The 23620-nt window shown below is 45.8% G+C and overlaps 1 protein-coding gene across 4 annotated transcripts in view; it reads right to left on the bottom strand.

Annotated features, from left to right (window-relative positions):
* Nucleotides 1-294: 294 nt before the first annotated feature.
* Nucleotides 295-23620, bottom strand: part of FANCD2 (FA complementation group D2) — a 183552-nt gene continuing 160226 nt past the window's right edge. Inside the window, exons 39-45 of one of the 4 annotated variants that reach the window (XM_084633080.1) lie at nt 21649-21906; nt 19832-19870; nt 18979-19053; nt 14655-14729; nt 6105-6251; nt 3954-4037; nt 295-1122 (exon numbers count right to left, since the gene is read on the bottom strand). In XM_084633080.1, coding sequence (XP_084489206.1) covers nt 1051-1122; nt 3954-4037; nt 6105-6251; nt 14655-14729; nt 18979-19053; nt 19832-19870; nt 21649-21906 — 750 coding nt within the window. In that variant the 3' untranslated portion in view covers nt 295-1050. Of the gene's footprint in view, nt 1123-3953; nt 4038-6104; nt 6252-14654; nt 14730-18978; nt 19054-19831; nt 19871-20506; nt 20580-21640; nt 21907-23620 lie in introns of those variants that run through there. The other 3 variants (XM_084633081.1, XM_084633082.1, XM_084633083.1) reach the window with 3 other exon arrangements.

Below are 23620 nucleotides of genomic sequence, written 5' to 3'. Positions count from 1 at the left end.
GGGAGAAGGAGGGCAGCAGGCGGGGAACGCTCCAGGCAGGGCCGGGGGAGAGACCAGCCTCCAAACACTGGTGGAGCTGGGCCCCCAGCCCTGAATATTGATGGAGCCTGGGCAGCATGGGCCCATGTAACTCACCGCTCCTGCCTCTGTAATCATCACAGCCATGGCTGCCCCATACACATCCAGGCTATGCTCTAGAAAAGGCATGTTGGTCGGAGCTGTTAGACCCCCAGAGAGCTTGTCCCACAAGGAGAGCTTTTTGCTGTATCCTTACAATACACAGTCAGTCACCAATTTCATGTGCTCAGGGCAGGAATTACAGTTTATTCAATGAGTTAGTAAACAAGGCATTTGGAATTAGGGTGTTTTTTGTAATTTACAACTATAACAAGCCTTTCCCTCAACATTAATGAGCACTTTAGGTTGTCACTAATGAGGGAATTTGGATTGCTCTCCCACTGATTCTTCTGTCCCAATAAAGGGCCAATGCACAAAGGTCATTCTCACGAGGGCTCCAACGGCTGGACTGTTGAGGGAAGATGGGTTCTGTGCAAATATTTCATAGCTACTGTTCAAGAACAGGGCAGATTATTTCTGCAAATATCACTTCTCTCACTTTGGCAACTAATCCAAACTCTCAATATGTTTCTAGACAGAAAGCCACAGAGTTTCCCCTTGAAATCCACTCCCTAGAGCAGCACAGAAGGAAAGGAATTCATATGGAAAAGAGTTTGTTAGGGAGGATCTGGAGGGAAGAACAAATAAAAATCGTTCTAGGTCTGACTTTTTTTTCCAATATGTCTGGGTGCAAAACTCCCAACAGATATAGACTGCACAACCAACACTAAATGGGGACTAAATCCCAACTATAAAGATCTGGCTACAAGTGAACCTTCTTTACTGTTGCACAGTATTAACATCTCATCATGTTGGAGGCATACAGCCTCCAACCCACAGAGTCTATTCAGCTGTGACAGGTGTGGATTGTTTTGGATAATAGCAAGCTTCTATGCTATGGTGAGCTAACAGAGTGCTGGTAGGCTACAAGGTCTACTCAGAGCTCTCTTCATCATCATCATTGTGCTCGGATCCATCCTCGCTCCCTGAAATGTCACCTTCCTCCTGGAAAAGAGAAGAAATATTTATAGAACCAAGGACTGGATGTAACCTTGGGGGCCTGCAGACACAGATTGCATACAAGTCCTCCTAAGTGATCATTGGCAGGCCAGAAATGTCCATATTCAAACAAAAAAGGGCCAAATTCTTCTCTCATGTAGGTATTGTCTCACTATGGAGCTGAATGATTTCTACTTCATCAGCCATCTTCTACATTTGTTCCACCAACCATTCAGTGCATCTATAAGAAGCCCTGAAATTTCACCCCATATCCAGTCTGCTAACATGCCACTAGTACTCTGCTGCACTGATCTGAGACAGTCCCGGAGGACCTTGTGGACCTCTGTTTACTGCACGCTATCAGTCCATTCTCAAACATTTTTTGCCAAGTACTATAGGATTCCTCTGGTTTTGGAGAATTATGGGAGTAGAGGTCAAACTCCCATGATTTCCTTGTAAGTATCCTATAACTCACCTGCTCACCATTTCCAAGCTGTTTTAGCAACACAGTGGATACCAAGGAGTGCTGAAGTAGCTGCATAGGGCAGAGTGGTTGGTGGTACTAATCCAAGGAGGAGAAACTGGATGTGGAAGGGAGCGTGCAAGGGATCCTGAGGGAAGTGTCTTGAAGGGAAAGAGAGTAGAATCTCCTGCCTGATCCTCAAGACCTGCCTATTTTGTAGCTCTGTCATAGAATCATAGAATATCAGGGTTGGAAGGGACCTCAGGAGGTCATCTAGTCCAACCCCCTGCTCAAAGCAGGACCGATCCCCAACTAAATCATCCCAGCCAGGGCTTTGTCAAGCCTGACCTTAAAAACCTCTAAGGAAGGAGATTCCACCTCCCTAGGTAACCCATTCCTGTCCTGCTATCTCTGACCCTGGAGGACTAGGCACTGCCACACTGACTGGGATAGGGAAGTTAGCTGGCAGAGGAAGAGGTGTTGGGTGGAAACAAGAATGATTAAAGGATTAGAAGATATGCCTTATAGTGACAGACTCAAGGAACTCATTTGAGTTAGTTTAATGAACAGAAAGTTAAGGGCTGACTTGATCACAGTCTATCAGTACCTACATGGGGAACAAATACTTAATAATGGGCTCTTCAATCTAGGAGATAAAAGCATAACATGCTCTAATGGCTGGAAGTTGAAGCTAGACAAATTCAGACTGGAAATAAGATGTACGTTTTTAACAGGGAGAGTAATTAATTGTAATTGGAGTCATTCTCCATCAGTGACCATTTTAAACTCAAGATTGGCTGTTTTTCTAGATCTGCTCTAGGAATTATTGTGGGGCAGTTCCTGGCCTGTATTTTACAGGAGGTCAGAGTAGATGATCACACTGGCCATGGAATCTATTAATCTATGTTGTCAACAAGGTTTGGTTGGAGCTCATGCCCTGCAGCTTGGGAGGACTGCTTGAGAGTGCCGCTGGGGAGAGCCACTACAGCAGGACACCAGCAAAGGCCTGCCTTCCAGGGGTGGGAGAGAGGCAGAGAAACCACTGTCCTAAGTAGCAGGATCACTCAGGCCAGAGGTGGGGAAACAGGCAGAGAAAAAACATGAGAGTGAGTGAGAGTGTGTGTGTATGTGTAAAAAAATAGCACAAGCTGCTAGTGACTGAGAAAGGGCTCTTAAGGGTCTGGGGCTGGTGGGAGCCTGCACTCCTGCCTACAGAAGCAAGAGGGTGGAGCTAGCCACTAGCTGCCTCTGGAAGTATGCTGTAGGGAACAATCCTGCCCTTACTGGCGCAGTAGGAAGAGGGATAAAATGTGGCCTAATAAGGCATTTCCAGCTTTCATTTCAATGACTGCTTAGGAGACACCAGTATTCTTCCCATTCCAATGGACACAAGAGGGAGCTGGAGTGTCTTTGCCTCCCAGTAACCAGAAAGGGAAATAGGCTGGTTGATTTGGGGTCCCAGTTTTGGTTCATCTGGACTTTCTTTAGCTTAACTTCAAGTCCAGGATGTATCCCCTGGCCCAGGGGTGGGCAGACTATGGCCCGTGGGCCGGATCTGACCTGTCAGGGCTTTGGATACGGCCTGCGGGATTGGCACCCCCCGTGGTGCCGTGGGCCCCGCACCGCTCCTGGAAGCGGCTGGCACCACATCCCTGTGCCCCCTGCCGCCCCCTTCTTGCACCTCCACCCCCTTCCCTGAGCCCCCTCATATACCCTGCACCCCAACTCCCTGACCTGAGTTCCCTCCTGCACTTCACACCCCCTCCTGCACCTCCACCCCCTTCCCTGAGCCCCCTCATACACCCTGCACCCCTCCTCTGACACAACCCCTTGCCCTGAGCCCCTTCCTGCACACTGCACCCCCTCCTGCACCCCAACCCCTTGCCCCAGCCCTACATTCATGGCCCTGCATGCAATTTCCCCACCGAGATGTGGCCCTTGGGCCAAAAAGTTTGTCCACCCCTGCCCCAGACTCTGCCCAGTTCATCTGAAGGAAGCAGAACACTCCCCATTGATTTACCAACTGTGGCACATAGCCTTCTCACCCTACCAAGAGGCTGTGCCTCATCTTGAACTCAAAATAGCAAACAAGACTGATTCTGCTTGCATCGCTCAGGTTATTAACTCAGTCAAGAAAACCTAAGGGCTTTGCTGTCTGCGTTTTTTTTTTTAAGATAGATTTTTTTCAGCAGGCAGCAAGACCCTAATACGGTGAGGAGAAAGCACTGTCACGGAGCTGAGCAAGTGAGAGAGATGGTCTTTGCTCCTGCCCTGCCGAGAGAGCAGACACAAACTGTAACTCAACTGAAATACCATCAGGGTTATGCTCAGGAACCATAAAAGCAATAGGCACTGCTGCCGTGTACAGAAATACCTCAGCAGGATCTTCTCTGGGGAGCTGGGAAACTCCCTCCCCTGGGTCATTCTCTTCAGAATCCTGAGACAGGATCTCTTCTCCCTAAAGTGAACATGGTAAATACTTTATCAGGCAAATTCATGCATGGAGCAGAAATAGCGACCCCTGCTGGAACAGAAATGCATTGCATTTGGTTGCAAATGAGATTTCTCTGCAGAAATGAGCTGCCCCTCTCCTCCCTCTCAATGTACTGCTTCACTTCGGTGGGGGTGGGGAAAGAAAATGGCCAGGCCTCTTTTTTTAAAAAAAAAATTATGAAATGAGGTTTGGCAGTTTTGGGGCCCCCATCTGGCCCAAGTTGAAGTGCCAGCCATCAGAAAGAAGGGAAAAGGCAAGGGGCAGTCAGGGCTCCTAAATGTCAAACATTGCAAAAATAAAAATGGTCTATTCGCTTGTCTTTGGACAGCATTTCTCAGTGCAGGGGTCCCCACACAAGCCTGTGCACCAGTTATTCCCCATCCGAGCCTACAGAACAGCAATGAAGTGGTGCACAAGGACCTCTGAATTTCACCCAAGTGAGAATCGGTAAAAATGAATGCTCTCTCAACTTAAAGAGCTAGTGCAAAAATATTCAGCATCAGTTCCACTAACAATGCACAGACAGCCGCTGATCTTTCTCTGAACAAGCATGCTTGTAGTGCAGGCAGTTAAACCAAAAGTAACTCCCATTTTTTAAAATGAATAGGGCCTCACATGACTCTGGGTGCTTTCTATTTACACTACTGTTGGTGGAGATCAGTTGCAAGGGGAAAGGCTTGTGAGAGCAGTGTCTTTCTGTCACTGACTTGTGACAATTCAGTACAAAACATTGGCAGGAGAATATTAATGTAACACAGTGAAGCACTCAGAAGCCAGTAAACACCAAAACATTAAGGCTGCCTGTACAATCTTAACTCAAAAACACCAGGGGCAGAGTTATTACACCACAGTGTCTGAATGACTTGGTCACATACTACAGTTCTGCAAGACCACTGTCTCATTCAGTGCACAGCCAAGAGGGCAGGAGTAAACAGTGAATGACACCTCTACAGGTGTCTACAGAACTCCTGCCTCATTCGGGGTCAAATTCTATATGCTGACATTATTGGAATTACTCTGGATTTACCCTGGTGCAACTCAGATCAGAATCTGGCCCTGACCACATAAGCTAGCTGGTATGCAGTGAACGAAGCAGAGGAATGCTCACTGAACGATGAGAATAAACATATGAATATAATACACTTACAAATAATTAATTTTATTGATTGAAAACATTTACACTTAGAATTTATATTTTAGTTTTTAAGTGTATTTAAGGTGCAGCTCTACTCTGAAAAGCGACCATGCAAGAACGATTCCTTCCTATCTGCAAACTTTATGAGACTGATCTACTGACTTTGATGACCAAAGCAAATGTATACCTCATCTTACTGATGATGATGCTGATGTACAAGATGACAAGACCTAACTTGAGTCACAGTTTCCAGGCTGAATTACAGGGCTGGACATTAGGAAACAAAACATTGTTTTCTTTGTAATCTGAGCATATTGCTTGTTCTGAGCTAGCAGCTGTTATGAACTGTGACTACAGAAAACCTTGTTGGTGGGATTTGAAAGATTCCCTCCTATCTGCAAACAGTACGAGAGGTCGATCTGCTGACTTTGATGCCAAAGCCCTTGTTGAGGTTGGGGTGATCTCTGGTAAGCTTATTAGGATGCATGTAGGTTCTTTTATTGTTTTTAATGTTTTCTCTGTAATGCTTTCTCCTTAGGAATAAACATGGTTGCTTGGAAAGAGCTGTGTGGTAACTTCACTGCGGGAAATTACACTGTTTATAGCCTTTGAGGAGAAGACAACACAGGCGTGTTTAGCCAGACTGCCTTGCGGGGGAACTCACAGTGCAGGCACAGGGGTGTGTGGCCTGGAAATATCCCAGTCAGGTGGGAGAGAAATGCGGGTCTTCAGCCAAGAGAAGCAACGGCTGGGGAGCTGGAAGCCTGAGAGTGGCTGCCCATGCTGGACCATGGAGAGGGAATACAGGTGCAATTTCCCTGAGCTGTGACAGTATCCAAAGCAAAAAAAAACCAAAACATCCCACTTCACAGGACTGGCAGTGCTGTGATCCTTACCTGCAGGTCCCTGTTTTTGAGGATGCCCACCCAGAATGCTTCCTGGCAGTGATTGAAGGCCAACATGGCTTTTACTCGGTATACAAATTGCTCCAGAGACTTTTTCAATAAAGGCACGTGGTTGGTCAATCCTAGGTCTTGGTGAATCTAAATATGGGACACAAACACAATGAAATTACACCTAATTCTTGCTTAGCTTCTCCTGCTCTTTAAATTTTATGCAGTGGGGCATCTTGGTGTAAAGAAGAGATGCAAAAGCAACTACTGTAGTTATTCTCCTGACAACTCTAATGATTCTTAAGATGTTGTACTAGTCTGTAAGCAAGGTTACACTTATCCTTCTTATACAGATGGGCAGGAACGAAGCAACCAGGGATATTGTGTGGCTGGAATAGTCCAAGGAGAATGCTGCCATCTCTAGTCCCATACACTTTTAAACCTGATTAATATAAAAAAAGATTTAAAATCTTTGCAACCTTTTTTTAGCCTTTTGTGCAAGAGGGAGACAAAATTACTCCTCTGAGCAACCCAAAATTCCTATCCAATATGGAGAAAGGCCCAGTGAGCCCAAACATCCCCGCCCAGTCCCACAAGGGCAGCTGGTAACTCCCACACAGAAATCCAACTCATTCCCCTTTAATCTGTTCAGTACTGTGGAGGGACCAGTTTCTCCTGGAACCCATCTGCTCAGCCAGGGGCCTGTTCTAGCAGTTTAGCACTGTACAGCAGTGATATAAAACTCTTCTGAGTAAATCACATCCTATTGTCTTTGCTCAAGGCTAATCCTTGTTTTGCCAGTCTCCTCTCAGATGGAATCCCAGTCACCCAGTGTCTATCATACATACACTTCCTCTCACTAAAATGTACTGTGCATCAGGTAGAGTGATGGAAGCTGCATACTCTGCACTGAGTGCTTTAGGAAGAGGGAGCACAAGATCCCAGAATTCATTTACAAGGCTATAAATCCCTGCTCCCTGGCTGGCTGCCCTCCCAAGTTCCTCTCCTTTGGCAATGCCCTTCCTCCCTGTCTCAATAGCCTCTCCTGTCAGGGTTCCAAAGAGTCCCTACACAGCACACAGGCTCCACTGGGATTCCTGGCTCCAAGCATTCTCACATGGATTAAAAACCTAAGGAAATTCCCTGGTAAAACACTTAGCTAGGCTGGAGTTAAGCTTGTAACTGTCAGGTACTGAAGAGAAAAACTGAAGAGAATGCTGATGCTGTTATTAGTTTCCTCCAAAGAGATGCAAACATGGTCTTGAAAGGCACACTTAGGGCCATCCGCTCTGCTGTTACACTTCTTCCTCTGCTAAAATGGACGTCCCAAGCACCAGGCCTTCAAGCAGAAACTGCCAGGGGCCCTGGGACAGCCAGAGGGATGGGCAATGGGATCTTCCTGGGACAGGAACATCAGCGTACCAGATCCTGGGCAGTCAGTCAGTCTGAACCTTCTCTGCTCCTCTGCCAGCACTGGGATAGGCAGAGGAACTTTGCATGGCAGCATGGGGTCAAAGTCAAGACATGGATTTGTCTATTTGATTTGTAGTGAGGTGGAGTGGCCTCCCTCCCCACTCGAGAACAAGGGACAGCTATAGGTGGGAAAAATGTCCTCTGCCCTACCTTGATCTCTCTGTGATAGCTGCAGAATTGATTCAGCTGAGAGCCAAGCTCTGCAATGAACAGAGGGCTGGGATGCCTCCCGCTGAACAAATCAGGTGAATTACTTGCTCGAAGTGGAAGCATTCCCTGCAGGAGGATCCTGCTGGTTGAGCTAGCCTGTCTCCTAAGCAAGATGCCAAGTAGCAAGCAGGTGAGATTCTGCCCAGAGGAACAGTTTTTTTTTGTCTCCTTGGCTGGAGAGCTGCTTCTTGTGTCTCCTCTTGTTAATGTAGGGTAGAGCTGACATAATGATTTCTGGTTTCAGAGTAGCAGCCGTGTTAGTCTGTATTCGCAAAAAGAAACGGAGTACTTGTGGCACCTTAGAGACTAACAAATGTATTAGGATGACCAAAGGATGACCCAACACTCTCACAAATCTTGGGAGACAGGCCAGTCCTTGCCTACAGACAGCCCCGCAACCTGAAGCAAATACTCACCAACAACCACATACCACACAACAGAACCACTAACCCAGGAACTTATCCTTGCAACAAAGCCCGTTGCCAACTGTGCCCACATATCTATTCAGGGGACACCATCACAGGGCCTAATAACATCAGCCACACTATCAGAGACTCGTTCACCTGCACATCCACCAATGTGATATATGCCATCATGTGCCAGCAATGCCCCTCTGCCATGTACATTGGTCAAACTGGACAGTCTCTACGTAAAAGAATAAATGGACACAAATCAGATATCAAGAATTATAACATTCATAAACCAGTCGGAGAACACTTCAATCTCTCTGGTCACGCGATCACAGACATGAAGGTCGCTATCTTAAAACAAAAAAACTTCAAATCCAGACTCCAGCGAGAAACTGCTGAATTGGAATTCATTTGCAAATTGGATACTATTAATTCAGGCTTAAATAGAGACTTGGAGTGGCTAAGTCATTATGCAAGGTAGCCTGTTTCCTCTTGTTTTTTCCTACCCCCCCCCCCCAGATGTTCTGGTTTAACTTGGATTTTAACTTGAAGAGTGGTCAGTTTGGATGAGCTATTACCAGCAGGAGAGTGAGTTTGTGTGTGTATGGGGGTGGGGGGGATGTGAGAACCTGGATTTGTGCAGGAAATAGCCCAGCCTGATTGTCATGCACATTGTGTAAAGAGTTGTCACTTTGGATGGGCTATCACCAGCAGGAGAGTGAATTTGTGTGGGGGGGTGGAGGGTGAGAAAACCTGGATTTGTGCTGGAAATCACTTTAGATAAGCTATTACCAGCAGGACAGTGGGGTGGGAATAGGTATTGTTTCATATTCTCTGAGTATATATAAAGCCTGCTGCAGTTTCCACGATATGCATCTGAGGCAGTGAGCTGGAGCTCATGAAAGCTTATGCTCTAATAAATTGGTTAGTCTCTAAGGTGCCACAAGTCCTCCTTTTCTTTTTGCGAATACAGACTAACACGGCTGTTACTCTGAAACCTGTCTTAATGGACAATGGATCTTGGAAGGTTGCAATCCACGTAAGAAGTCTACATGAGGATGTTCAAGGTAGCGTGTGAACCATGGCTGCTACCTGTAAGTTCTGAGTCATGCATGGACATGTGACTTGCCCATGTGACTCCAAAACTCCATCTTGTAGCTGGAATTCTACAGAGGGGAAGGGAGGGGTATCCACCCGCAAGAGAAAGTCTACTTAAACCTCTGGGAGACCCCTCCATTTTGTCTTCAGCTGGCTCAAGAGATAGCCTCTCCACCCCCAAGGATACCTGAAAGAAACTGTAACAAAGGACAGTAACTACAGGGGGGGTGAGTGATTGCTGGACCCAGACTAGAAGACTAGTCTGTAAAAGGAAGCTTACGGGAAAGCCTCTGAGGGTGAAGTTTTTTTCTGTATTCAGTTTTCTTACTGTATTAGGCATAGACTTGGGGGTTTTATTTTATTTTACTTGGTAATTCACTTTGTTCTGTCTGTTACTACTTGGAACCACTTAAATCCTACTTTCTGTATTTAATAAAATCACTTTTTACTTATTAACCCAGAGTACGTATTAATACCTGGGGGCTGGGAGTCAAACAGCTGTGCATATCTCTCTATCAGTGTTATAGAGGGCTAACAATTTATGAGTTTGTCCTGTATAAGCTTTATACAGGGTAAAACGGATTTATTTGGGGTTTGGACCCCATTGGGAGTTGGGCATCTGAGTGTTAAAGACAGGAACACTTCTTAAGCTGCTTTCAATTAAGCCTACAGCTGCTAGGGGACGTGGTTCAGACCTGGGTCTGGGTTTGCAGCAGGCTAGCGGGTCTGGCTCAAACCAGGCAGGGCACTGAAGTCCCAAGCTGGCAGGGCAGGAAAGCAGGGGCAGAAGTAGTCTTGGCACATCAGTTGGCAGCCCCAAGGGGGTTTCTGTGATCCAGCCCATCACATTCTTGCACTGCTGATGTGCAGCTGATCAATAGCTGAGTTAGGGAGCGATCTGGATCTTTCAATGCTTGAAGGTGGCTGCTGCCACAATCAGCAGCTTGGAGGATACCTAGGAGGCTGTGCATAATGAATAAACCTACAGTGAGAAGGAATGGGAGAAGCAGCTAGCCTAGGTCCTGGAATCCCAGTGCAAAACCTCATGGTGGCAGGCAATATAGTCTGCAATCTTAATATACTAAAATCTCTTTCCAAGGCAAGATAGTGATAGAAAGGTAAGGGAAGTGTAATTTGATTCATAAAAATCTACCGAATCATAATTTCAATAGTGCCATCCTCTGTGGCATGGCAGGGGGAACTTGCTGCCCCATCCACCTGGCTCCCAGTTCCAGGTCCTCAAGTTCGTTGAAATTTTGATAATACAATGTTGTTGGGAATGGGTCGAGCTGGTATCATTGAAAGCCCCTTCTCCCACGAGCACAATGGTACTAAACATGACAAACCTAGAACAATTCCATAGATAGATATTGGAGAAAATGTTTAAAAAATCAACATTTTATGAAAGCATAGTTGAACACAGGCATGCCAAACATGCAGCCCTCACAAGATAAGCTGTGTCCCTTGACTGCCAGTCTGTGTTATCAGTTAATGCTCAAAACAGGACACCTGATTCGTTTTTTTTTAATGTTACAGATGACTATCAATGGAAAGAGTGCTTCAAGCTGATTTGCCATCATCAGCAAAAAAGCGGTTCAGTGATATTGATTATCAGCTTTGTTTATTATGCCAAGAGTGGTACCAAGGCACGGGGTAAGACATCAGTATCAGGCCAGAAATTACTGGAATCCATCCCCAAACAGTACGCACACAGCTACATAACATACATTACATAACATAATTAATTATACCCCAAACTAATTTATTACAAAATCCTTGTTCTTACTTTGGTCTTAATCATTTTTAGGCATCAATGGGGAGACAAAGACTACCAACTAGCAGCTGAATCTTTGGAGAATACCACCATGGGTGGACCGGGCTAAACACATTTGGTGGCACCTTACATGCTATAAGAAGTGGGCCCATAAAATGAATTTGGAAGGTTGGTGATGAAGCACATTGACCATCAGAAAAAAGTTGAAGGTGCTGGGACAAGTGCCAGCTGTGGCATGCATTTCGAGAAGAACACCTGCTTCTTCTTCAGTAAGCTGGAAGTCATCCCCTTAAGCACAGTTTCAACACTTGAGAGAGGTATGAAACTATATGAAGCAGTCACTCTTAGAGAGAACACTGATAACACTGGTTATCACATTGAGTGCTACACCAAGAATGCATGTAATATGTTGTGTCAAAAGGTAAACACAACAGAACCAAATATTGATTGTACTACTGCAAACTGAGACTCAGCTGGAGTTCATACATTGCTTCACAGAGGCTCTAGTGGATGGGAAAGTGGTGGTGATGTCTGAAGCAGAGGCTATGAGCAGAGAAATATGTACTTTGAATGGGACTGAAGAGGAGCAAATGCTTAGCAGAAAGGCTCTTAAAGCACTTACTGAAGATGAACCGCAGGATATGGACATAGTTTTTAGCAATCCTATCCACTGAAATGAATCACAGAGCATATCCTTAAAAGCTGCAAAAGAAGTGGCACTATCAAAAGTGGAAGAAAGCACTAATCTCAACTGTAATATGAAGACACAGTTTGTAGCTGCAAAATTTTCACAGAAAAGCATTTTGTCCAGTACCTGGACATTTCAGGGATCCATAGCTGATGCCAAACCTGAAAAAAATAACACTGTGTGACATGTACTACTACTACTTTAAGTTTCAGAGTAACAGCCGTGTTAGTCTGTATTCGCAAAAAGAAAAGGAGTACTTGTGGCACCTTAGAGACTAACCAATTTATTTGAGCATAAGCTTTTGTGAGCTACAGCTCGCTTCATCAGATGCATACTGTGGAAAGTGTAGAAGATCTTTTTATATACACACAAAGCATGAAAAAATACCTCCTCCCACCAAAAAAAAACCTTACAACAAAAAAACTTCAAATCCAGACTCCAGCGAGAAACTGTTGAATTGGAATTCATTTGCAAATTGGATACAATTAACTTAGGTTTGAATAGACACTGGGAGTGGCTAAGTCATTATGCAAGGTAACCTATTTCCCCTTGTTTTTTCCTATCCCCCCAGACGTTCTTGTTAAACCCTGGATTTGTGCTGGAAATGGCCCACCTTGATTATCATACACATTGTAAGGAGAGTGGTCACTTTAGATAAGCTATTACCAGCAGAAGAGTGGGTTGGTTTGTGTGTGTGGGGGGGGGCGTGGGTGAGAAAACCTGGATTTGTGCTGGAAATGGCCCAACTTGATTATCATACACATTGTAAGGAGAGTGATCACTTTAGATAAGCTATTACCAGCAGGAGAGTGGGGTGGGAGGAGGTATTTTTTCATGCTTTGTGTGTATATAAAAAGATCTTCTACACTTTCCACAGTATGCATCCGATGAAGCGAGCTGTAGCTCACGAAAGCTTATGCTCAAATAAATTGGTTAGTCTCTAAGGTGCCACAAGTACTCCTTTTCTTTTTACTACTTTAAGTGGTGCTTTGGTGGTTGCAGTGATTTCAGCAGCAGCAAGTATGACAGTAAGCAAGCAGAGCACAAGGCTGCTATTTTACTGCAAAGCCTCATGTATGAGTGCTTGAGTGAAACAGCTTTCCAACACATACACGACAACCATGAGGCATATGCATAATCTACCATTTCAAGTGGCTGTCGGTTTAATAGTTCATTCCAAAACATCCAGCAAATTCCTCAAGCAGCTTTTGCACAGCAGCTTTTGACTGCTCCACTGACTACTACAAAGTTCTCTGCCTGGAGACTGCAGCTGCAAACAGAGTTCTTTGCCTCTTGGAACCGAATGAACGTTCCCCTAAACCTCATCAAGGGTAGGTGTATATTTTGTGCTGTGGATAACTTAGACTTCCTTGAAGGTACAGGAGATAGCAAAAGTACTCTTCATGCTGCTGTGATGGTTTGCTATCAGGAGTGTATTAATGGGGAGCAGTCCCAGGCTCAGGTGCTGTCAGAAACATTTTTCAATCACTCAGACCATTAAATGCCACTGCACTGCCAGGTTTCCAAACCCTTTCAGGGTGTGACACCACTGGAAGGTTGGTTGGAAATGCCAAATTATCATATTGGAAGGCATTGGATTCAGCCTCCATAGACTCTCTCCTCACTCTGAGGGTGCTCAGAATGGATGAAGCAGTAACTGACGCGATCATAAATGCACTGGAGGCGTTGATATGCTGAGTTTATCATTTGAAAATCAACATTATGACACTTGTGGAGCTATGTTGGTGGATGTTTGCCAAGAAGCAGACAACAGGAGAAAAATTACCACCAACAAGGGGTGCATTTATACCTGCTACCAAGAGGGCAAATTATCAAGCAGTGAAATGGCTCCAGGATGATTGAGTGCATCCAAAACTACCCTTCCTTGTCAGGAATGGATGGGTCTTGGAGGATGGATTGATCACACTTGTGTGTGAAATACTATGCGCTCCCGAATCAATCCTTCAGCTAATCAAATGCTCGTGTGCAAAGACCAGATGCTCATCACCCTGAAAATGTTTGGCCAGCAGCCTGCCATGTACCGAGATGTGCGAATGCGGCACCGACAAGGATCAGTGTGAGACTGTGTCTAGCAGTGGTGCCCTAGACGGAGACAACACAGATGACGACTTTGATGAATAAATGTTTTCAGTCCTAAATGCCAAGTCTAACTTCCCTAGAATTACCAAAGAGCAGTGTCTTTTTTATATAAGCCATGCATCCCTGTGTTAAAGTATAATTAAACAACCGCTGATTTTTAAACTTTTTTCTTGCATATATATCATAAAAGGCCTTGTTCTACATTTGTCATGTTTGGTACTATTGTGTTTGTGGGAGAAAGGGCTTTTGAGTGATACCCAACTCAACCCATTTCTGACGACATCGTATCAGCAATATTTCTACCAACTGGAGGACCTGGAGCTGGGGAGGACTGTTGTGGGGAGTGAGTCCCCCTTGCCAGGCCACAGAGGATGAGACCGTTGAATTTATGATTCTGTAGATTTTTATAAATCAAATGACCCTCCCTTACATTTATATCATTAACTTGCCCACAGAATTACATACTCTCCCAGACTAATGGGCCTGGACAACAGAGGAGGCCAAGCAGATGAGTAAACCTGGGAAGCATATCCCCTGGGACAGCTGGCAAGGGAGCGCAGAACAATTTGCAGGCGTCCGTCTGTGCTTATTAAACCCAGAGCAGCTTTGCTGTCAGGACACTTCAACCATGACAGGAGCTTTATACTGGTCACATTCCTGTGAAGAGGAGTCCTGTGTGGGACCCCTGGAGACACCATGTGAGGGTGCAGTGGTGACAGACAGACACACAGAGAAATCAACGTAGATTAGTAAGGCCTTGTGAATACAAAAGCTAGTGCTGAGTCTAGAGTCTCCCTTACCTTTGAATGGCCACACATGTGATGAAGTTGTCTGGTGCTCAGCTGCAAAGTTTTCAGCAAACTCTGCACGTCTTCCTGTAATAAAAAGGACCACCTGGGTCACTGGTACTGTATTTTCAAATCCATAAGAATTTGCTACCCATCACAAAGGATAACTTGGAAGCAAGACTATCAGCTCTCCTATTCATCCTACCAGTGCTACAGAGATATAAAGACATACGCTCTGCCCACTCCACAGAAAATACCCAACAAGTTAAGACATGGCAGCCATAAGGGAGCTGAACTCTGCATAGTCTCATAACCAACAAGAGAATGTGCTCACCAGACATGTATCATGGACACCACTCTGTTCCACAGCTCTGCAAAACAGCCAAGTCAAGCCAGACATTTTGAACTGAATCTGTTCTCTATTCTCTAGCACAGAACCCTGCACCTATAGGGTCAAAGTGCCTTGGGGCCGGGGAAATCAACTTTTCACAAGCAGCTTTACCCACTGGCTGAAATGTGATAGCAGTCATAGAGCAGCCAGCCCCATATTGCAGCCCAGGCAGCAACAACATGTGGTCTGTAATGCCCCCACCAAGCTGAGAGACAGAGACCAACATCTTCAAAAGTTTGTGTGGCCACAAGCAGCAATTTGGGGCCTGTCTAGAGACTCTAGTGAGGACTGTGCCTAAAGATCTTCAAAGCTGGCATTTGAGCACACTCACACTGTCCAAGTGCTCTGAGACTTGAGCTCTTCAAAGGGGTGGGGGGTCTCAGAGATGGCAGCCCAGGAGAGAGCAAGAGAAAGCACGCTCCTGCCTCCAGAAGCAAGGGGGCAGAGCTACCTAGTTCTCTGTAGCCTGGGAAGGACACTCCAGGAGAAGCGTTTAATCGGGCACATTCAGGCTGATGTCAGATGAGTTTGGTTTGTTAGCACTTATCACAAACATGCTCCCTCCTTCCAAAGACTGCTCAGAGACTGGCAGGTCAGACACCACATTCAGCGTGGTCACACTGGAAACATCAATGTTTTGGCGCCCAAATGATTTTTATATGCATTTGGGCTGCATCTCAGCCCCAGTCATGATACCTTGAAAGCCTCAAATTCTAGGCAACTATGGAACTGTCTCAGAGTAACAGCCATGTTAGTCTGTATTCGCAAAAAGAAAAGGAGTACTTGTGGCACCTTAGAGACCAACCAATTTATCTGAGCATAAGCTTTCGTGAGCTACAGCTCACTTCATCGGATGCATACTGTGGAAACCGCAGAAGACAGGGTGGGAGGAGGTATTGTTTCATGGTCTCTGTGTATATAATGTCTTCTGCAGTTTCCACAGTATGCATCCGATGAAGTGAGCTGTAGCTCACGAAAGCTTATGCTCAGATAAATTGGTTAGTCTCTAAGGTGCCACAAGTACTCCCTTTCTTTTTATGGAACTGTCAACATACTTTTTCCAGTGGGCCAGACAGTCATGTTGCAGACCACAATATGTGAACAAGTCATTTTCAGTCAAACTCTCAACTACTCTGAGGCACCCTCCTAGTTCAGCAAGAATCTCCAGCAAGGGGTGGCCAACCCTCTGCCACACTGGGTATGACCCAATGGTTTTAGGGCATCAGCCACACCACTAAACCTCACCGTCAGAGTCTGGGGATGGAGGCAAGAGAGAGGAGCAGCAGCAGGTAGGAGGACTGCTGCCAGCACCCTAAGGCCAGCGGCCTAATGATCTCCCACAGCAGAGCTGCTTAGTGGTGCTGTTTGATGTGGTACAGAAGGAGCCAGCCAGGGCTGATTGAGGAAGTGCGGTTGTGGCTCCACTATTAGCCAGTGTTTTGGCACCAAAACAACAAGCTCCAGCTGTTCCCGTACTCTGCGCATGTGGTGTCCCAGCAATCAGTTTCCAGCCAGAGGATTCTGTGTGTGTGAAAAAAGGCCTGGCCTGGAGATGTTAAGAGTAACAAGAAGGGTTTCTTCAGGTACGTTAGCAACAAGAAGAAAGTCAAGGAAAGCGTGGGCCCCTTACTGAATGAGGGAGGCAACCTAGTGACAGAGGATGTGGAAAAAGCTAATGTACTCAATGCTTTTTTTGCCTCTGTCTTCACGAACAAGGTCAGCTCCCAGACTGCTGCACTGGGCAGCACAGCATGGGGAGGAGGTGACCAGCCCTCTGTGGAGGAAGAAGTGGTTCGGGACTATTTAGAAAAGTTGGACGAGCACAAGTCCTTGGGGCCGGATGTGCTGCATCCGAGAGTGCTAAAGGAGTTGGTGGATGGGATTGCAGAGCCATTGGCCATTATCTTTGAAAACTCATGGCCATCGGGGGAAGTCCCGGACGACTGGAAAAAGGCTAATGTAGTGCCCATCTTTAAAAAAGAGAAGGAGGAGGATCCTAGGAACTACAGGCCAGTCAGCCTCACCTCAGTCCCTGGAAAAATCATGGAGCAGGTCCTCAAGGAATCAATTCTGAAGCACTTAGAGGAGAGGAAAGTGATCAGGAACAGTCAGCATGGATTCACCAAGGGCAAGTCATGCCTGACTAATCCAATTGCCTTCTGTGACAAGATAACTGGCTCTGTGGATCAGGAGAAAGTGGTGGACTTGTTGTTCCTTGACTTTAGCAAAGCTTTTGACATGGTCTCCCACAGTATTCTTGCCAGCAAGTTAAAGAAGTATGGGCTGGATGAATGGACTAATAAGGTGGATAGAAAGTTGGCTAGATTGTCGGGCTCAACGGGTAGTGATCAATGGCTCCATGTCTAGTTGGCAGCCGGTATCAAGTAGAGTGCCCCAAGGGTCAGTCCTAGGGCCGGTTTTCTTCAATATCTTCATAAATGATCTGGAGGATGGTGTGGATTGCACCCTCAGCAAGTTATGCAGATGACACTAAACTGGGAAGAGAGGTAGAAACGCTGGAGGGTAGGATAGGATACAGAGGGCCCTAGACAAATTAGAGGATTGAGCCAAAAAGAAATCTGATGAGGTTCAACAAGGACAAGTGCAGAGTCCCGCACTTACGACGGAAGAATCCCATGCACCGCTACAGACTAGGGATTGAGTGGCTAGGCAGCAGTTGGGCAGAAAAGGACCTAGGGGTTACACTGGATGAGAAACTGGATGTGCGTCAACAGTGTGCTGTTGTTGCCAAGAAGGCCAATGGCATTTTGGAATGTATATGTAGGGGCATTGCCAGCAGATTGAGGGACGCGATCGTTCCCCTCTATTCGACATTGGTGAGGCCTCATCTGGAGTACTGTGTCCAGTTTTGGGCCCCACACTACAAGAAGGATGTGGAAAAATTGGAAAGAGTCCAGCGGAGGGCAACAAAAATGATTAGGGGACTGGAACACATGACTTATGAGGAGAGGCTGAGGGAACTAGGATTGTTTAGTCTGCGGAAGAGAAGAATGAGGCAGGATTTGATAGCTGTTTTCAACTACCTGAAAGGGGGTTCCAAAGAGGATGGATCTACACTGTTCTCAGTGGTAACAGATGACAGAACAAGGAGTAATGGTCTCAAGTTGCAGTGGGGGAGGTTTAGGTTAGATATGAGGAAAAACTTTTTCACTAGGAGGGTGGTGAAACACTGGAATGCTTTACGTAGGGAGGTGGTGGAATCTCCTTCCTTAGATATTTTTAAGGTCAGGCTTGACAAAGCCCTGGCTGGGATGATTTAGTTGGGGATTGGCCCTGCTTTGAGCAGGAGGTTGGACTAGATGACCTCCTGAGGTCCCTTCCAACCCTGATATTCTATGATTCTATGATTACTCTCCACTCTAGCAGACATAGGCCAAGAGACAGAGATCCATACCATGAGATTTGTGACATCCAGCTTCTAATATTGTAGTGCTTGGTACCTGAGAATGAAATCAGGCACTGAAAAACTCCACCTGGCACAGACTGCCACCTACTGACCTACCAACAGCGCTCTGCTACCCTGTTCATTTCACTGGCTACTCACCAGCTTGCATGCATGTCTTCTAGCCCGCTGTTTGATCTGGTGGGCTGGAGGACATGACATAAGTCATCTCAAACCTGCCTATTGAGTGTATTTATCCATCACTTGTAACCAAAGTTCACAAATGAGAGGCTTGCTTTAATCCCAGTTATGTTTAGATGACCGCACAGCTGAAGTGATGAAGATGGCTTTTCTCAAGTCTGCATTGGCTAGGAGGCTGCAACCATTATTTTTGGATGTAGACTATGTAAATGTGATCCATGCTTTTGTCCTCTCAAGATTGGACTCCTGCAATACACTCAAGAAGCCAGCTGCTGCATTCTGCTCTTACTTCAGCTTCCAAATGGATTTCAGGCAAGTCTCTGTGCCTCTGAAATTCTTACCCTGTGCTTTTTAAAGCTGTAATCCAAGAGAGGCATGGCAAGCTTCAAGAAGGCTTCCACAAAGAGGCGGCCATACTGTGAATGCAGAAGGATGATAAGTAAACACATCACACACTTTTTCTTATTGCATTTGGCTATTCTACCAACCAAACTCTAAATTCTTCTTTGAATGAGCCAAGGGCAATTCCACCTTAGCAAGGAGTTCAGGTAAACAGGGAAAGGTTCCTCCTCTCTTTTAGGGCATTCTCTTCTAAAGGTCCATCACAGATCTCTCCTGCTTAAGGGCTAGATTTGGATCTCCATATCCTATGAGGAGTCTCACTGGAATCCAATTGCAAACAAGTCTGGTAGCTTTAGAGGCAGGGACATTTCCTTTTGCTAGTGATTAAAGTTCCTGGCATGCACAGGGACTATACCATATCACTAGGAATATAAAATGAAACAATAATAATAAGTACACAGCAATGAAGCAGCCAGTCTGTGAGGTCCTGGAAAGGGGAGGGCCATGTAGGGGAACACACTGCTGCCTTCTGGGCTCAGTGTGAAAGCTGCCTGCAGCTGTTCTGTGAGCCCTCACTGTACTTGTTGTGTTATGTGTAGGATTCCATAGGCAGCAGAGGCTGGGGAAGTACCAGCAGTGGAGCTCCAATGGAGTCACGCTGTTAGGCATTCTGGGCACAAATGAGGGCAGAGTCCAAGAGCCGGTGCACTTGGGCATGAGATAGAGGCAGATCTGCTGCCTGACCTAATAGAGAAGAGGAACTCTGTAACCGCTCCCCACCCCACCGAGGGAACAATTCCTGAAAGACCAAAATCAGGCTGCCATTCTCTGCAATCTTGAGTTCTCACTTACCTTCAGGCAGATACTGAGCACAGGCCTGCTGTCAAACACCTGCTCGGAGAAAACGAGAGAGCCAGTTCAGGGGGAAGGAACAGTGAGAACAAGAGCAAACAGGTAAGAACTAGCACTTAGCTGATGGTATCCCCAGTGTTAGGGGTAACACTGGGAAGCCAGGCTCAGCTGGAACCCATTCCCAGATCTAAGTGTGGGGGAGTGGAGGTCTTGTGTGACTAGTGTGGGGAGCTGGATGCATATTCATGTGGATAGAAAACAGTGGGGTGTGCAAGGTACGGTGGGGGTGTAGGGGGTACATCAGTGTGACAGAAAAGAGGAAGAGAGAATGATATTTCAACCAAGCCTAAAGAAAAGAAATCATCATTGGATGAAAAGTGCTGTCCAAGGCTCAGAAACTGGCTAGGAAATAAAGAGTTTCAGTGGTCAGTTTTCATCATGGTGAAAAGGTTAACATCTGGAGTACCAAGGTACGGTGCTAAAAGGGATGTTTACTAATCTACAAAGGGAGGGGAGTAGGGAGGTGGTGACATTGGCAGATGACAAAATTATTTAGGCAAGTCTGCAGTTCCTCAGAGTTTTCTCCAGTCCTGAGACCTAACCCAGCTAGGGGACTGGACAACAGGACAACATATAAAATTCAGTATTGATAAGTGCAAAGAAATGCTCTTGGGAAGGAATAATTTTAAACTATTCATATACCTTGCGGGGTTCTAAATTAACTGCATCCATTCTGCTCAATGTGCAACTGCAATCAAAAATCAAACAACATGTTGGGATGCAGAAGGAATGGGACAGAGAATGACTGGCAAGCTTGCAAAGGTTGTAAACTCAACGGCATTTCTGTGTCTTTCTGCCTAGAACACAATAACTTTTGAACGATGAATCGGCTCAAAATTCCAGGGAACGTTTTAGGAGTCAATGACCAGAACCCTACTGATTTGAGGGAAAACTATAAGGGGAAAAATGGAGGAACACACCAAGCCCTTGACATCTGTTTAGCACAGCCACAGCTTCAATTGGCTATCAAACAACTAGTTGATGGTACGCACTAACACCAATATCCTTACTCACCCTCCCAGTACAATTCAACATGTTGATACACCGACAATTTTATCTCCCAGGCAAATAACAGTGTTGGTGAGGAAGGAGATGTGAGGGGACTGGGAGCGTGCACACACAGCCCCTGGCATGGGGGAGAGAATGGGGGATCCTCATATGGAGGAGGGGGAATGGGAGAAGACAGAATCTCTGGTAGAGAGGGAGACTGGGGAACCCTGGTATGGGGGAAAGGGGAAAACACAGAGTGCCTGCCATGGGCAGGCAAGGAAGAAATGGAGGACATGGAGGGAATGAGAGTGAACACAGGGCATCTGGCATGAGGAAGAATGTGGAACTGTTGAAGAAAGGAATGGGGAGCAACAAACCTCTGACATGGGATGAGTGTGAAATATGGGGCACACAGAACTCTTGGCAGGCGGGAAATTAGGGGGAGTTGCATGTAACATCTATAATAGAAGGGATGAGATGGGAGGTTGGCACACAGGAGCTTGTGGGGTGAATGGAGGAAAGCAAGGAGCTTCTGGAATGTGCTCAGCTCACACTAGCTACAAAGTGAGCGAACATTCACACAGAAAATATAACACCACAGTTCTATACACCAAGAGTATATCTTCCTCTGGGATGCTAGTTCTGGTCACCCCATCTCAGAACAGAGATAGCAGAATGGGGTTCACAGACAGGCAACAAGAATGGTTGGGGGTATGGAAAGAATTCACATATGCAGAGAGACTGAAAAGGTATACTGACTATGTCACCTCAAGACAGGATACAGAGGTAAAGTTTCTAGACACCATGAATGACATGACATCTGTTAAGTACATCAGAAGCAGGAAGCCGGTCAAACAGTCAGTGGGGCCACTAGACGATTGAGGTGGTAAAGGAGCACTCAAGGAAGATAAGGCCTTTGCAGAAAAGCTACATGAATTCTTTGCATCAGTCTTCACGGCAGAGGATGAGAGGGAGGTTCCCACACTTGAGCCATTCTTTTTGGGTGACAAATCTGAGGAACCATCCTAGATGGAGGTGTCAAAAGAGGAGGTTTTGGAACAAACTGAAAGTTAAACAGTAATAAATCACCAGGAACAGATGGTATTCACCCAAGAGTTGTGAAAGAACTCAAATAAGAAATTGCAGAACTACTAAGTGCACTATGTTTCAGAGTGGTAGCCGTGTTAGTCTGTATCAGTAAAAAGAATGAGGAGTACTTGTGGCACCTTAGAGACTAACAAATTTATTAGGGCATAAGCTTTCGTGGGCTAAAGCCCACTTCATCAGATGCCTGCAGTGGAAAATACAGTAGGAAGATATGTATATATATATATACACACACACACACAGAGAACATGAAAAAATGGGTGTTGCCATACCAACTCTAATGATACTAATCAATTAAGGTGGACTATTATCAGCAGGAGAAAAAAAAACTTTTGTAGTGATAATCAGGATGGCCCACTTCAAACAGTTGACAAGAAGGTATGAGTAACAGTAGGGGAAAAATTAGCATGGGGAAATAGTTTTTACTTTGTGTAATGATCCATCCACTCCCAGTCTTTATTCAAGCCTAAATTAATGGTGTCCAGTTTCCAAATTAATTCCAGATTTGCAGTTTCTCATTGGAGTCTGTTTTTGAAGTTTTTTGTTTGGTTTTTTTTTTTTTTTAAGGATTGCAACTTTTAGGTCTGTAATTGAGTGACCAGGGAGGTTGAAGTGTTCTCCGACTGGTTTTTGAACGTTATAATTCTTGACGTCTGATTTGTGTCCATTTATTCTTTTGCGTAGAGACTGTCCGGTTTGGCCAATGTACATGGCAGAGGGGCATTGCTGGCACATGATGGCATATATCACATTGGTGGATGTGCAGGTGAACGAGCCTCTGATAGTGTGGCTGATGTGATTAGGTCCTATGATGGTGTCCCCTGAATAGATATGTGGACAGAGTTGGCAACGGGCTTTGTTGCAAGGATAGGTTCCTCGGTTAGTGTTTTTGTTGTGTGGTGTGTGGTTGCTGGTGAGTATTTGCTTCAGGTTGGGGGGCTGTCTGTAAGGACTGGCCTGTCTCCCAAGATCTGTGAGAGTGAGGGATCGTCCTTCAGGATAGGTTGTAGATCCTTGATGATGCATTGGAGAGGTTTTAGTTGGCTGAGGGTGATGGCTAGTGGCGTTCTGTTACTTTCTTGGTTGGGCCTGTCCTGTAGTAGGTGACTTCTGGGTACTCTTCTGGCTCTGTCAATCTGTTTCTTCACTTCCGCAGGTGGGTACTGTAGTTGTAAGAATGCTTGATAGAGATCTTGTAGGTGTTTGTCTCTGTCTGAGGGATTGGAGCAAATGCGGCTGTATCGTAGAGCTTGGCTGTAGACAATGGATTGTGTGGTGTGGTCTGGGTGAAAGCTGGAGGCATGTAGGTAGGAATAGCAGTCAGTAGGTTTCCGGTATAGGGTGGTGTTTATGTGACCATCGCTTATTAGCACCGTAGTGTCCAGGAAGTGGATCTCTTGTGTGGCTGGTCCAGGCTGAGGTTGATGGTGGGATGGAAATAGTTGAAATCATGGTGGAATTCCTCAAGGGCTTCTTTTCCATGGGTCCAGATGATGAAGATGTCATCAATATAGCGCAAGTAGAGTAGGGGCATTAGGGGACGAGAGCTGAGGAAGCGTTGTTCTAAGTCAGCCATAAAAATGTTGGCATACTGTGGAGCCATGCGGGTACCCATAGCAGTGCAGCTGATTT

The sequence above is a fragment of the Lepidochelys olivacea genome, assembly GCF_965140295.1.
Source record: "Lepidochelys olivacea isolate rLepOli2 genome assembly, chromosome: 7".
Lineage (NCBI taxonomy): Eukaryota > Metazoa > Chordata > Testudines > Cheloniidae > Lepidochelys > Lepidochelys olivacea.
This window is presented reverse-complemented; position numbering and strand designations above follow the sequence as displayed.